Raw genomic sequence first — 15,537 nt, forward strand, 5'->3', positions numbered from 1 at the left:
CCAGTAGGTGTCACTTCAACATAGGTAGGCATTACAAATTCATGACCATTTTTATAGCCTGACAGTATGCAACAGGCATTCAGTTTAAATTGTTTAAAAATGGTTCAAACTTTTTTTGTAGGTACTCGTTTTTGTTCTATGTTTTAAATAAGACAAAATTTAAAATTCGATTTTTGTATGTGAATACGAAAATGTTTACTGCACATGGTGCATTAAAGTTTCTATCAACAACATAATATTTTGAGAAGGAATTAATTTATGAGAAATTAAATGCTTCAAACACCTGTGCAGGCTAGAGGCATATATCTAAGTTGGTTGTCCACTTAACCTTATTCAAAGAGACTATATCGATCCATTTGCTTTGCATTGCACTGACGTTCGTAGGCTTTCTTCCTGGTTCTATGTACATTTTACGTAATTATTTCACTTTTAGTTGTTGTGAAAGCAAAAAAACAATTTTTGTTTGGTGGAAACGCAATTTTATATTGCAATAAAGTGATACTGTTTAGTTTGTGATAAATTTAAAAGCATCTCACAATAAAATTTAACTATTTTAGCCGTTATAAAACAAAACTTCAAATTATTTGTGATTAACAATGGAAACGCCTCTTGAAGAAGGTACGGTATCAATATTGCATGAATAAAGGTCAATTTTAAAAGGTGAATTGTTTTTATTTTGTTATTGTTTTGAATTAATGTTAGGTATTGGAATTTGTGAAAAGTTAACATGCTGAGGTAATAACTCATTCAATCATGTATGCATTCTTATTTGTTTTTATTTTGAAATTACAATAGCAAATGCACAGAAACTTGAGCATAGATACCTAAAAGATAAAAAATGTTTTTTAAAACAACAAATAAAACGATTAGTGGTTGGTGGATGTTTGTGTGTGTTGGGTGGGTAGTGGCGGAAAATAATTACGACATTGTTCTAAAGCCTTTTTTTATAAAACTGAAAATCTGTTAGATTAGCCAAACTTAATCTGTTAGTTAGTCCTAAGAACAAAACTTGATTTAGTTTTTACGACACTTTAATATTTGGTTGTTTTTTTGCAATTCTAGATTTAAATTTTTATGTTTGGAATATATCTCTATAGTCCAGTAGGTTTTATCTGCGGAAAAATTCCTACTGGGCTGAAATTTGGTATACACCTTCATTACGGCTTTTTAATGAAAATGTGAAAAATCAAAAGGTCACGAAAAGTTTTTCGAAAATATCCCGCGACCTATTGATCGGAGGTAATCAGAGGTCATTATAAAAATTGTTTGTCGTGAAATTATCTACAACATATGCCTGTAATATTTTAGTTTCCGGCGATAAATTCAGTTCACCATAGATTTTTTTTTAAGTCACACCGAAATTATGACTTGCAATAGATGATGCACTAATTTCATTGTTAAGTTCCACCATTTTGCCCACTTTTTTACAAATCGTAGCCTTATTAACAAGTCTGTCAGTTTTATATGTGCTTGAAACACGTAAAACGCATTACCTTAGCTTACCAACATTGAAAAAAAAAAAACGTTTGTCAAAATACTTTTTTCCCTCAGAAATCAGCACTTGTTTTACAAAAACTGCAGCCTCGAAGCATAATACCAACTATATGACTGACATTAACCATCATGAGATTCGCCATAATATATTAAAAAACCGTCAACTTCCTTATTTTATCCTTAACCGTTATAGATTTATTCTCATCAGATAGAAAAATGTTCATTTTGTCAAAATACCTATTCCGACCGTTAGGTATTTGTTTTTTGTTCGGTTTATATTTATTTTCTTTTGTTTTTGTTATAGTCTATTTAATAGACCCGAGCTCCAGAGCAAAAATAGAACAAATTCGTTCAAGACTTTTTATTGGCGATTATGATTCCTTGGCATACAAGAATACTCCAGCCAAAAGTGCTACTAAATCCGTTGGTGCATTTCTGAGAAAACGGCAACACTGGTCGGTTTTCAGTTTTTTTGATTTAACTCGAAAACCAAGCCTGACTTTGAAATGGTTCAAAGACACTTTTCATAGCCAATTAAATTTTCTGTCAGGTGAAGACGGTTAAAAAATTTTAAAAATTATTTTTGACTAAAATTCTAACCTAAAATCAAAGAAAAAAAAGTTAAAAAATTGACAATTTTATTTTTTTTTTACTAAATCAAGGGGCATTTTGTGTATGTAGCCGGGACGTCCAAACTTTGTACTAATGAAATAAAGTAGAGGTAAAATCCTTTGATAATATGCAATTTTTAATTTTTTTTTGTCAAGAAACAACTTTAATGTACCTATTCAAAAATTAGCACTTTTTCTCAATTTTTGACTTTTTTAGTTAAAAGCAAGTTTTTAAAACTCGATAAAATCGTATTAATTGGTAACTTTTAGACTTTTAAAGTAAACATACTTCGAGGGATTGATTTAATATAAACTAAATATGACAAACAAAAAAATTTATTTGCATCCTTATGGCCTTTTGTGCAATTTTGTGTATGTGCATTTTTATAAATTCGGGTCGAATGGATGGACGGAGAGCCATTAGCTTTGGTCTATTGCATAGAAGAACATTTATTACCAACTCTTTTACTGTTTTCAATGGCCTGAAAACCAATTCTTGTAAAATCCGCGACCAACGAAAAGTTTCTCTTGAAAAACGAAAAAAATACTCTAATGAGTTTGAAACAAAATAGCTCAGGCAAATTAGTAAATCAAATTGCACTTTTCGCGGGACAAATTTTTTTCATGGAACGTGTTTAGGTGAATGTCCTTATCGTAAAAGTGAATTTTTTGGGATGATAAGATATCGGGAACAGCCGCCATCTTGGAAAAGAGGTCGGTGCCGTTTTTATTTTATAACTCCATTTTTACTCATTTAAACCAAAAATGTCCGAGGATAAACTTATTATCAATTAAATTATCTAAAAAATGATATACAAATGAATTCCGTGAGTTAGTGAAATTCAATTTTATAGTCGGTCAAAGTCCGGGTTCTTCTCGCAAGGTTAAGACAATATGACATTTTTTCAAATATCTGAAGAACTTTTGATTTGTTTGGGATTTTCTTAAAGAATGAATTATAGCACTTTTAATTATCTATGAAATGAGCCCTTTATCGTTACTGTAACCAACATAATGTATAAGCCATCTAACGTCGAAGTTCACATTCTACTATCCAAAAGTGAGAAAATAACAAGTTTTCTTCTATTAGACCGAGCAAATTTTTGAAGTGGAGGTATAACCAAAATATAAGTAAACAGTTTTTTAACTATATTCGTCTAAATATTGAATTCAAAGTTTGAAATCTTAAATGTTAACCTTTATATGGTGTTCGAGGTTTTAAATGAAGTGAATTTTCCAATTAATGTGAATAAGCTAAAGTGACACTATTTAAAATTCTAAATATATGAACTGATGCCCTGTCATTTTTCCTAAACATGAACACCTCAATTTCAGCATTACGATAAGTATAACTAAAGATATGAGGTGTGTAAGCCGTTATGTTTTCGAGACTATTGTGTTTAATTTTTGATTGTTTATTTGAACTATTGAAATCCCAAATGTGTTCAGTTTAAAAATCGTATATCATGACTTCGACGTTTGGTTGCTTCTACAATGTGATGGTTACAAAAACAATAAAGGGTTCATTTTATAGATAATTAAAAGTGCTATAATTCATTCTTTAAGAAAATCCCAAACAAATCAAAAGTTCTTCAGATATTTGAAAAAATGTCATATTGTCTTAACCTTGCGAGAAGAACCCGGACTTTGACCGACTATAAAATTGAATTTCACTAACTCACGGAATTCATTTGTATATCATTTTTTAGATAATTTAATTGATAATAAGTTTATCCTCGGACATTTTTGGTTTAAATGAGTAAAAATGGAGTTATAAAATAAAAACGGCACCGACCTCTTTTCCAAGATGGCGGCTGTTCCCGATATCTTATCATCCCAAAAAATTCACTTTTACGATAAGGACATTCACCTAAACACGTTCCATGAAAAAAATTTGTCCCGCGAAAAGTGCAATTTGATTTACTAATTTGCCTGAGCTATTTTGTTTCAAACTCATTAGAGTATTTTTTTCGTTTTTCAAGAGAAACTTTTCGTTGGTCGCGGATTTTACAAGAATTGGTTTTCAGGCCATTGAAAACAGTAAAAGAGTTGGTAATAAATGTTCTTCTATGCAATAGACCAAAGCTAATGGCTCTCCGTCCATCCATTCGACCCGAATTTATAAAAATGCACATACACAAAATTGCACAAAAGGCCATAAGGATGCAAATAAATTTTTTTGTTTGTCATATTTAGTTTATATTAAATCAATCCCTCGAAGTATGTTTACTTTAAAAGTCTAAAAGTTACCAATTAATACGATTTTATCGAGTTTTAAAAACTTGCTTTTAACTAAAAAAGTCAAAAATTGAGAAAAAGTGCTAATTTTTGAATAGGTACATTAAAGTTGTTTCTTGACAAAAAAAAATTAAAAATTGCATATTATCAAAGGATTTTACCTCTACTTTATTTCATTAGTACAAAGTTTGGACGTCCCGGCTACATACACAAAATGCCCCTTGATTTAGTAAAAAAAAATAAAATTGTCAATTTTTTAACTTTTTTTTCTTTGATTTTAGGTTAGAATTTTAGTCAAAAATAATTTTTAAAATTTTTTTACCATCTTAACCTGACAGAAAATTTAATTGGCTATGAAAAGTGTCTTTGAACCATTTCAAAGTCAGGCTTGGTTTTCGAGTTAAATCAAAAAAACTGAAAACCGACCAGTGTTGCCGTTTTCTCAGAAATGCACCAACGGATTTAGTAGCACTTTTGGCTGGAGTATTCTTGTATGCCAAGGAATCATAATCGCCAGTAAAAAGTCTTGAACGAATTTGTTCCTTCCAAAAGGGTCTATTCAATAGACTATTATATTTTAAAAATAAGTACAAAACGAAGCTGAAAAATATTTAAAATTTTGTTTTCATGTTTGTAGCATCTACAGGGAAGTTAGTAAAAAAACAGGCATTTTGTGGAACGAAATACAGGAAGGCTGATTTTTTTAAGTCTGAAAGCGCGGTATTAGAAAAGCTTAATTCCTGGTTTTCGGGACGCCCGCCATCGCCACCGCTCTGGCGAAATCTGTCATTTTGGAAAACACGAATCGATCTATATCTCCAAACCTATTGGTGCTAGAGGAATGGTTATCAAACCAAAGTTCTTGGAAATTTAGTTATCTTTTTGAGTGTGATACATTATTTTTCTGAGGGGGCACTAGTTTTGGGGTTGTGTTGTTTTAATTTTTTTTTTTTTTTTATTTTTATATTATTCCCGGTTATAGCTAGGTACATAATTTTTGAAACAGTAAAAGTTATAGACCATTCAATTTCCAATAATTTGGTATATTTTTGAAAGTCATGCGATGTATGAGTTCAAAGTTATTAATCTGAAAACTTTAGTTTTAGTACAGGAAAAAGAAATTCAAATTATTTCGATACTTCACTTTCAAAGGCGACTGCAAAATATTTTTGAATTATTCAAGCCGTTTTTTATGAATACTTGGAGATCATGAACACCTTTCCGCTATATCCTATACTATAGGTACTACAAGATAAAGAAAAAATTAACACTCTGTTAGCGCTATGTGGAGTGCAAAAAAAACTATTCCAACTTATTTGCAAGATGCAACTGCGCCCAAACAACTATGACACAAATAAAGCAAGTTGATATAAATACACGGAACATTGATGGAGGAAAAAGTCGGTGGGTGTAGTAAAATGTGTTTGTTAATGACACGTTAATCATGTTTAAAATTTAAAACTAGGTCACTCGTGGGCTTATGCGAATGGTTGCTAAAACTATACCTATACCTATTAGAAAAAATTGTAGATGTATATATTGGTTCACATGTCGTCGGCTAACATCGAAAAACACAACTTTTTCCACATTTATACAACAATATAAAGTTATTCTTTTTTCTTTTGATTCTATACTACTAAATGTAAAAGAATTTTAAAGATTCGAAAGCGTTCTATGTTGCCTAACCAATTTTTGAAATCATTTTAATAAAATAATAATATATTCACCTCTGTTTAGCCGAAAGGAGCAATATTCTAAAAATTAGAATTAGCTTGACAAAAAAAACTTATTAAAAATCAACCGTTACACTTACAATAACGTGCTATAAGTGGAGCAACTAAAGCAAATTATTAGCGAACCCGGCCGAACAGCTCTGATTTTGATGATCTTTTTTTCAAACGTCGGTAATTAAAAATACTTTAAAGTCTATAGGTTAAAAATTGCCGATGTTTACGTATTGTTTTTTTTTTTTTTTTAATTAAAATTAAATTTTTTTTTAACAAAATCATTTTGTTTGCCTAAATTTCATAAAATAAATTATACCAAAAGATTCTCTAGGTAATTTAAGGAAGTTAAAGACAATCTTCCATCGTTTAAGCGATAAATGCAATTTTCTCACAAACTGACTTCAAACACAAAAAAAATATTTTGAACACAACGGCAACACCTACAATATTAAAATACACATTTTAAAAAAGCCAAAAGCTCATTCCTATCTATAAAATTTAAATCCTCAAAATTTTATGAATAGTTTTTGAAAAAATGGTCCTTAAACTCAGAATCAAAAAAAAAATGTTATTAAAAAAATTTAAATGACTTTTTTCAAACTTTATCGGAATAAAATATGAATTTATTTTAAAAAATTGAACATTGGACATTGAAATGATAAGTTAAATTTCGAAGAAGAAAAGGGAATATATATCATACTTTTGAAAAAAAATTAAAAATTACTCCAATTTCATTGGATTTTTCGATAAAAACTGAATTTTTGCATTGAAATAATTGATTTAATCAAAGACTTTGGCAAATAAGAATATTAAACTTTTGCTATTTTAGTTTCAACAATAAGGGCTATTGAATGAAAAAAAATAACTTTATATTTAAATGTTGAACTTAAAAAAAATTAGTTAATTTTTTTTTTCAAAACTTCTATTAAAAAAGTTCTTCGAAAATGAAATACTTTTTAATTTTTTTCATAAATTGTAATACATATTGACATTTTTTTTATAATTTCAAATAATAATAAATGTGGCCTATACTAAATTTGAAAAATAAATGCATTTTATGTTACGAAAAAGTTTTAAAAGATCATGTTAGAATTGTTTCAATAATTTTTTTTTTCAAAAATCTGTGTTTAATAACCATTTTTTGAAAAACCCTTTCCTCGATTTACTTAATTATAATTTTACAAAAATGAATAAGCTTTTAGCTTTTTAAAATGTATATTAAAATATTCTAGGTGTTGCCGTTGTGTTGAAATATTTTTTTTTTTGTGTTTGAAGTCAATTTGTGAGAAATTTACATTGATCGCCTAAACGACGGAATATTGTCCTACGTTCCCATAATTGTTTTCCTTTAATTGCCTAGACAATCTTTTGGCATTAAAAAATTTAAACATTTTTTTTTGTTCACAAAAATCTTCAATTAAATTTAAAAAATCAAAACGGCAACAGCGGCACATTTTAATCTATAGACTTTAAAGTCAATAACAAATTTTTAGAATTTTTTTTATAAAGCTGTTTTGAGGTACATTTTTTGAAAAAAAATTGTTTTAAAACTCAAATTTTTGAAATAAAAAAATTGCAAAAACGAGTTTCGAATTAATTTTGTTTAGGTGATAAACTAACTTTGTTTTTAAATTTCAATGATCTCATTAATTTTTAGACAAAAACAGCAATCCAGATATCGAAATGTTTTGTCGTTTTTGACAAACTAAAAGCTAACCAAAACTATTTTTTGTCTAAGAAAAACCTTTGTTTTTATGTGGCTGAACGAATTATGAAACATTAACCTTTCCCCTATTATTATTTTTTTTAATTCAGAGTCGTATGAGTATAGGTACAGTATGGGATAGACCCTGAATTAATCCTTTACTATGAAGGGGGCGCTCGAAGCCTATGGTTTCTACTTGTAAGGGCCTTAAAGCAATTAAATAGCAATTCTTTTAAATGAAAATTAATACGAAATATTCAAGCAAGCAGTTGATAATACAAAAGAACTAAAATCATATTTTCTGATTTAAAAGGTTTCAAGATAAATATTTTTTCTTAGATACCATTGGAATTATCTTCCTAAGTTTTTGTCTTTTCATTCATTTGCTTTACCTTTGGGAAGAACATTGCTCTTTGATTTTTTCTCTATTAATGTTCCATTAATTTTATTATAAGCTAATGTAAAAATTTTCTACTGATCCGATAAGGTATCTTCCGGACTACTTTTAATTTCAATTTTGCCTTTTTAGTACAAATTCTTTCATACTCATGACTCATTGTGATGTTGTACTCATTGTGCATTTTTATTTCGTTCAATAAAAAACGCTCCTCACTTATTGAATTATTATTTATCAATGAAATGATGCCGTCCATAAAAAGAAAAATAATTCTAAAAAAAAAAATTAAAAATGTTACGCATACGCCCGAGTGGCGTCTGAATCAATTCTGTCAATTTTTCAAGTGACATTGTGTTTGATGCAATTAATTAATTAAATGATTAATATTTTGATGATGAATAGCAATATTTTATTTTAACAGAAAAAAAAAATAAATCTTACATTACTTTGCTTGCTATTATTAGATGATAAACGTGCTTTGACTTCCGATGTTGCTCTCATTATACACATCCAAGATTGATCATGGAACAAAAAGCTTTTTAAATCTCCACTTAAAACTCTTCAAATAGAAAAACTCTCTTAGAGATCAGTTTAAAGTCATCATCAGAAATATAATAATAATTACTTTACTTTTAGTGTTTACTTCTGTTAACTTTAGTCGTCGTAAACAGCTGTGAATATCTAAAATTTCCCTTATTTTTTCATATCTCTCTTAGATTATATACATAGATAAAATAAATAGACAAAATGAAACCGCAATCAGGGCCAAATGCCATGAGATAAAGAGTGTCAACTGATAATAAAGTTGCCGTATAGCTGTTTTGAATATCTGTGTCGGTTGTGTTCTTTTTTACCTGCGATACTATATATCAAGTTATGTATTCGTACAAAAAAAAAAGTTGAGATACGATTTTCCATGACATTACGATGATAGAGAATACCACAAAAGTGAGTCCCGGAAGTCCGTCTGTCTGTCTCCCAGAGGGATTTTTGGAATTAATTTTTTTGGACCAAAAATAGCGGTACTTGTCATATACCGATTTTAGTAAAATTAAAATATCTCCAACGATTTTGTTAAAAAAATTCAAATGTAAGTTTTAAAAGAAGGTCTATCTTTCAATAAAAAAAATTTATTTTGAAAATCATTATTAGCTGTACCTGCCATAGAACCGTTTTTTTTTTAATCCGATTTGCTCTATTCTATTTCAACGAAACTTTTTGTATTATATAAATGATAATTTTAATATAAGCCAAAAATAAAATTTGGAAAAAAATAATTTTCGAAAACGGGACATTTAATTTTTTTAAAGTGTTCATCAGTGATTTCTACAAAATGGCATACCAACTTTATTTTAAAACTTTTTTTCCAAACAAATTGTTTATGAAAAAATAGTTTTTGTATTCTGAAAGGTTCTGAAAGGGTACAAAATTTAAATAATATGGAAAAATTACCTAATAAAAAAGTCGGATTTCTCAAGAAAAATTATCTCAGTTATTTATGGAATATTCTCAACAATGTTATACCATTTTGAAAAGCGGCTCAATTCTCTTTTAAGGTAACTTGCCGAAACATCGAAGTGCATTTTTTTTACACTGCGGTTCATTGAATTTGAGTCATGTAAAATTGTTTAGTACTTAGTTGGGCAAAAAAGTAATATTTGCTTTGAAACTGATGCAGCTGAGCTAAAATTTTTGAATGCATTTAAAAGCAGTGTTATTCAAGGTTCCGTAACAAAAGAAAAAAATGAGAAAAATTAAGAGTTTAAAATCAAGATCGAGATGTTTAGAATGTGATCATTTCTATTTCTTATAGCCAAAAGTAGAAAGAAATTTTTTTTGAAAATACAACTACTAAACATTTTAGAGCACCGATTTTTTACTCAAATATTTTAATACCTTTTTGTTTTTTTTTTTTTAAAACCCGAATTAAAATTGCAAAACAACTGCTTTGGCATCTCTAAAACCAAAGCTGAGCTGCACTAAACCAGTGCCAATCTCAATACTTGAATGACTTAACCAAGAGCGTGAGTGACTAGAGAGTATCTTTTGGCCACACCACAATTTGATATTCTTCTTCATACATATTCTCTCTTAAGGTTGAAAAGTTATAAATGTATATAATATACAGGTACTTATTGTTACCTGGCAGTCTTTTACTGCCTGAAGCTTATAGCTTATTTTATGTTCATTAATATCGTCGGATACAAAATTTACTTTGGGGGAACAAAGCTATGCGGTGCACAGTGTTCGGCTCGGTTGATGTGTGTGGCAAACAAAAACCCAACTGGTTTTTGAGTTCTGTTTCGCTGATTCAAACCGTCATTAGCTATTAGTCATCCTCAGACTCGATATCTGGCAACGACTATGAGCTCTTTTGTGCTCTGTGCGGTTAAACAAAAAAATAAAAACACGATTTATCGAAAGAAAAACATACATTAAGCTAGACTAGACAATAATTTCTATTTTGTCCGTGAATTAAAAATCGAATATTAAACAAATAAAAATCGATAACATATAGTAAATATTCTAATCGGTTTTCAAAAGGTTTTGAGAATTTGTGAAATAGTCAAACATATGGTACTAGAGTTAACAATAATTCTGACAAAAAGTGATATTGTTTAGAAAAAAAAAGTGTGCTTTCAAATTGTTTTTTGGGAGATCTTCTATAAAACATCTATCAACACGAGAATATAATATTAACATAAAGGTAACGTTTTGAAACGTGTTTTTTCTTAAACAATCCATGTGCATGTGAATAAAAGTATCGTTTGGAATATTATGTTTTGATTGCTTTTCACTAAATTTAGGAATTATTTTAAAACACATCGTAAAACCCAAAATAACATAATTGTTTATGTTGTTTGGTTACTATTGTGATAGCTCCAACAGAAACAGATTAAACACATTACCTACTCGTATTTCGGAAATCGTTGTTTATTTATAATGACTAACAAAAAAAAAAAGAAAATAACAGTCTTGCCTCTCTTATATTATAGCCCGTTTCGATTAGGGCAAAAATGAGATAATTTCTCATACTAATTTAAAATTTGAAATAGAATGAATTTTGCTCATTTGGTTGAAATAAGAATAGAGGTAAAAATGAAGTGACCTATTCACAATAAAATTTTGGTTTTCAGCTCATTTCCTACAAATGATGTGGAGATTATCTTATTTCAAAATCTTAAATTTGTATTAGAAATTATCTCCTTGGTTAAAGTCGAAACTAGGCTATTAGTGAAAGAACTTAGATCAAATTTTGCAGATATTAGAAAGTTTCTATCTATTGAGGAATCATATTGATAGGTAGTGTTTTCGAAAAAAAAATTCAAACTCTAAACCAGCATTGCAATTATCCAGAAGTTAAAAACTATGTCTTCGGTTTATTTGTGTAAACAAAAAATTTTTGTGAAGTTTCGAAAGCTGTTTCGTTTTTTATTTATTTCTGAAATCTGAATGCTTTGCTTGTAGAGTGGTGGGAGAGTAAATAGTACTTTTATTAAATTTTTTTTTGAAAAAGAGTTTAAATTATTCTTGCATACATTTAAATTTTAAACTTAAGAATATTATAATTTACAACAAATAACAAATTAGGTCTAAAATACAAAATAATAAAGAAACATTCAAAGATTGCTAAATGAATTGAACACCATAAGTTATTTATGGGGAAAAAATTAAGGAAAACAACACCCAAACTGTTTTTGAATTCAAGGGTCGACAACAATCGTAACCTTAACGTATTGCCCATATACGTACCTATATGTCTATAGTTTTTGTCTACTGTCTAATTAGAGACATCAATAGTCAAAACGATAACGTATGATCATAACCGTATGCGGTGATTCGACCCCATTACTTGTTAAAGGTACCCTTTATTTTTCAAAACTGCCTTAAGTTTTCTTGTCAAACTGTCCACAAGATTTTGGCAGCGAATTTTGGGGATTGTCTTCTGAACTGCGATTTATAAGTCGTCCAAATTATCAATTTTTGTTTGTTTTATGGCGGTGTCAACATCATTTCACAGCTTCTCAATAAAATTGGGTCCGGACTCTCTCTCTCAACCAAGTCTGCAATGGCAGTGTGTTTGAGATTATTATCTTCGACAGATTGCCAAGTTAAAAGCATATTTTCAAATGCATGAGTTTCCATGCTGTTTTTTGTTGGTCAATCCTGCCAAATACCTACTCTTCCTGCGCAAACTATATATGTTACTGGCACCGTGTTGTATATTTATAGGCAAGAAGTCTTAATTTTTTTGACGAAGTCGACTTTGCCGGTTGAACTTAGATTCTTCTTTATACAGTACATTTGACCAGAATTGTAACATATTTTCAGATGTTCTTTTGCAAATCCTTAATGCGTTTCTTCAGTTCTTGGTGACACAAGGGCTGCCAGATTAATTTCGGGACAACAGGTCTCAAAAGTCGGAACAAATCGGGACAACAAAAAAATACATGAAATTGAAAATAAAAAAATTAAAAAAAAAAAGAATTACGGAGTTAAGCTTTTCATGCACGACTTGTCTACTTTTAAATCTTTGTGGAGATCTATGAGTTGGTTAAAATTCCATTTTTTTTTATCTTCATTTGAAAATAATAAAATCTTCATCCATAAAATAAATTCACATTATTTATCGTAGATAGATACCCGCTTAAAAACTGCCCTAATTTATGTTTTCAGTTTTATAATTTTGGAGAATGAATGAATTCGACCTAAAAGTTTTTTTCTTGTATCTAAAACAATTTAATTTTAATGCAGGCTTTAAGTCATTTTATTTTATGTTTGACTTTAAGCCTTAAATGTTAAATAGTGAAATTTTAGAAAACCTACGTTTTTGGCATTTACAGATTTAAATTTTCTGAACTCTTACAAGAGTTGTCGTGCTTATTAATTTCAACACATAACAAAATGTCTTTAAAACATTAAGAAACGGAATGTCGGGACAAAACCGGGACATTTTATAAATCGGGACAGGGTCTTAATGTCGGGACTGTCCACACACAAGCGGCTTTTTTCTGGTAACGCAGCGGCAGCCAGTGAGCACTGCTTCTGCTAAGCGAATGCTTGATGCAACCGTTATATTCGTCTTCGATGTGTTGTTAAATGGCCCTAGACGTTTTGAATTTATTTTTTTATTCACGACTACCATTTTCTTCTATCCAAAGCTTTTATTGGTTTTTCTTATGGAGTTTCCAAATTTCTTTTGCTGCTTCACATGCTTAATAGTGTTATGAATCCTTTTTTTAGGAACAACCGAAATCCTTGGCAATGTCAAGAATACGCTTTTAATTTTCAAACATGTTAAACTTGAGCGTCCTTTACTCACGAGTGTTTTCTCAGTAAATAGTAATGAACCCATTTGTTGTTCCGCTCAAATCGACAGCATTTTTTCTTTCAAAGAATCTGAAACAGGTCTTTGAGATTGGCAAGTAATGTTGATGTTGTCCATATAACCAAGTAGGTAGTAGGGAAGTGTAGGATTGATTGTGCCATCCTTACCAAAACATTCCTCACTATCTGTTTCAGAACAAGATTGAGAAAATCTTAAAATTACTTCGAACAAGTGTTTTAGGATCACCTTATACCCCAAGAAATTGTTTGCGTTTTTTTTGTTGTATTTTGGAATATTTTTTTTTATCTTGATGCTTCATTATCTTAATTTATCATATTTGCTCTGAAAAATAAAAAACGAATATAGTCTTTTGTTCAGAAATTTTAATATTTTGATGAATTTATTTACATAATATGAGTACGTCATGATATGAATTTTCATTTTGCGTGTCTATTTAAATTTTTTTACAACACATCTCAAGCATTTTTCTTGCATAACATACATACAAGTAAGTATTTCTATATCTACAATTGGTAATTTATTAAGTGCCCATGTAATTAAAATTGTATCGGTAGATTAGTTAATTGCCTGAGGAAGTCAATTCCATCTGACAAAATAATTTCAAATTGAAATTGCTTCATACCTAATATGTACAATTTCTTAAATCTATGTATAACATTTTGTTCAGTTAGAGAAATAACAAAATAATAACAATAATGTTGAAAGAAAATATATCTACAAGCGTTTTGGTTTGACTTAAATATCTTTAATATAAAAAAAAAACAAAAATTTAATGAAAGCAATTACTCAATGTCTGGGCTTACATACAGACATCAAGGCTAAAGGTAACATCAGGTTAATTATACATTTTTTAATAAAAAGCAATTTTATGAAGTCAATTTTTTAGACCTAATTTTTGGTAGATACAAGTAGTTTTACAATAACGCTGAGAATCATTAAGATATTTGTTAGTCATGTAACTATTAAAATAAGAAATAACGCAAAATCATATAGTTAAGTTATTCTTAAGGGTATTTCCATTGTAACGGGTGTGACACAATTACGTCATTTTTTGTTCCTAGTTTGAGTATCCACTATTCTAAGGTATTTAATAGCTGCAACACCTAATGTATTTAGTTGTTCATATATTTTTAAAATGAAATATTCTTCACCTGTCTTTCAACGTCGTTAACTCTTAAGAATAGCTGTAACGGGTGTGAACCTAGAAAACCGATTCAGTTTGCTTCGGTAACTTTATTGTAGATTTTTGAATGAAAAGTCGTGGATATCGTGTCTTCACATTTGAAATTATGAGACGTCTCAAGAAAACAACATCAACATCATTTAATAGGTTTTCTAAGCAAAACAAAGAACATTTCGATGGATCATAGTATTAGTTTGATGTTTGTTTTTTGCCTATCACAAGTATCTCAACCCGAATTTCTTTTGCTTAAGAATCTTCCCTTTCTAATCTTTGCGAAATTGTTCTTTTCTATTTTTTATTTACATACATTATAAAATGTAATTCACTCTGATTCATTATTATTATGACAACAAATTTATCAAAAATATTAAAATATAAATTAGATGACACAAAAATGAAATTACTTTCCCATTTTAACTTTGAATGTGTAGGTACTTACGTTATTTTTTTTTTCAATCTCACATACTCATTTACAAAATTTGACATTAATCTTGGTTTTAAATATCAGTTTTTCTAGAAAGCACCACCTTTAAAATTTAAATGTATACGTGCGTATGTAGAATTAAATGATAGCTTTCTGAGAACGTAAACCTATGTCTCATTGAAATGAACTTGTACATCAGTTTCGAATGACATAATTATGAATGTCACACATTGTAAATGTAGTAGCAGTATCTACACATATTTGTATATAGTAGAAGGTATAAAAAATAGAACGTTCTTGTCAAAACCAAGATAAAATTGTATTCTAATTAAGTTCACTATTAAAAATATTGGGGGATTTCCATAAAAAATGAAGAAAACAACCTAAAATAAAAACCTGGAATGGAAC

At 29.1% G+C, this 15,537-nt stretch overlaps 1 protein-coding gene across 2 annotated transcripts in view; it reads left to right on the forward strand.

Moving 5' to 3' along the window:
• Nucleotides 1-246: 246 nt before the first annotated feature.
• LOC129916657 (clavesin-2-like) overlaps nt 247-15,537 on the forward strand; it is a 48,081-nt gene continuing 32,790 nt past the window's right edge. The window contains exon 1 of one of the 2 annotated variants that reach the window (XM_055996756.1): nt 247-618. In XM_055996756.1, coding sequence (XP_055852731.1) covers nt 597-618 — 22 coding nt within the window. In that variant the 5' untranslated portion in view covers nt 247-596. Of the gene's footprint in view, nt 619-10,317; nt 10,880-15,537 lie in introns of those variants that run through there. The other variant, XM_055996763.1, reaches the window with a different exon arrangement.

This window comes from Episyrphus balteatus, chromosome 1 (assembly GCF_945859705.1).
Source record: "Episyrphus balteatus chromosome 1, idEpiBalt1.1, whole genome shotgun sequence".
Taxonomy (NCBI): domain Eukaryota; kingdom Metazoa; phylum Arthropoda; class Insecta; order Diptera; family Syrphidae; genus Episyrphus; species Episyrphus balteatus.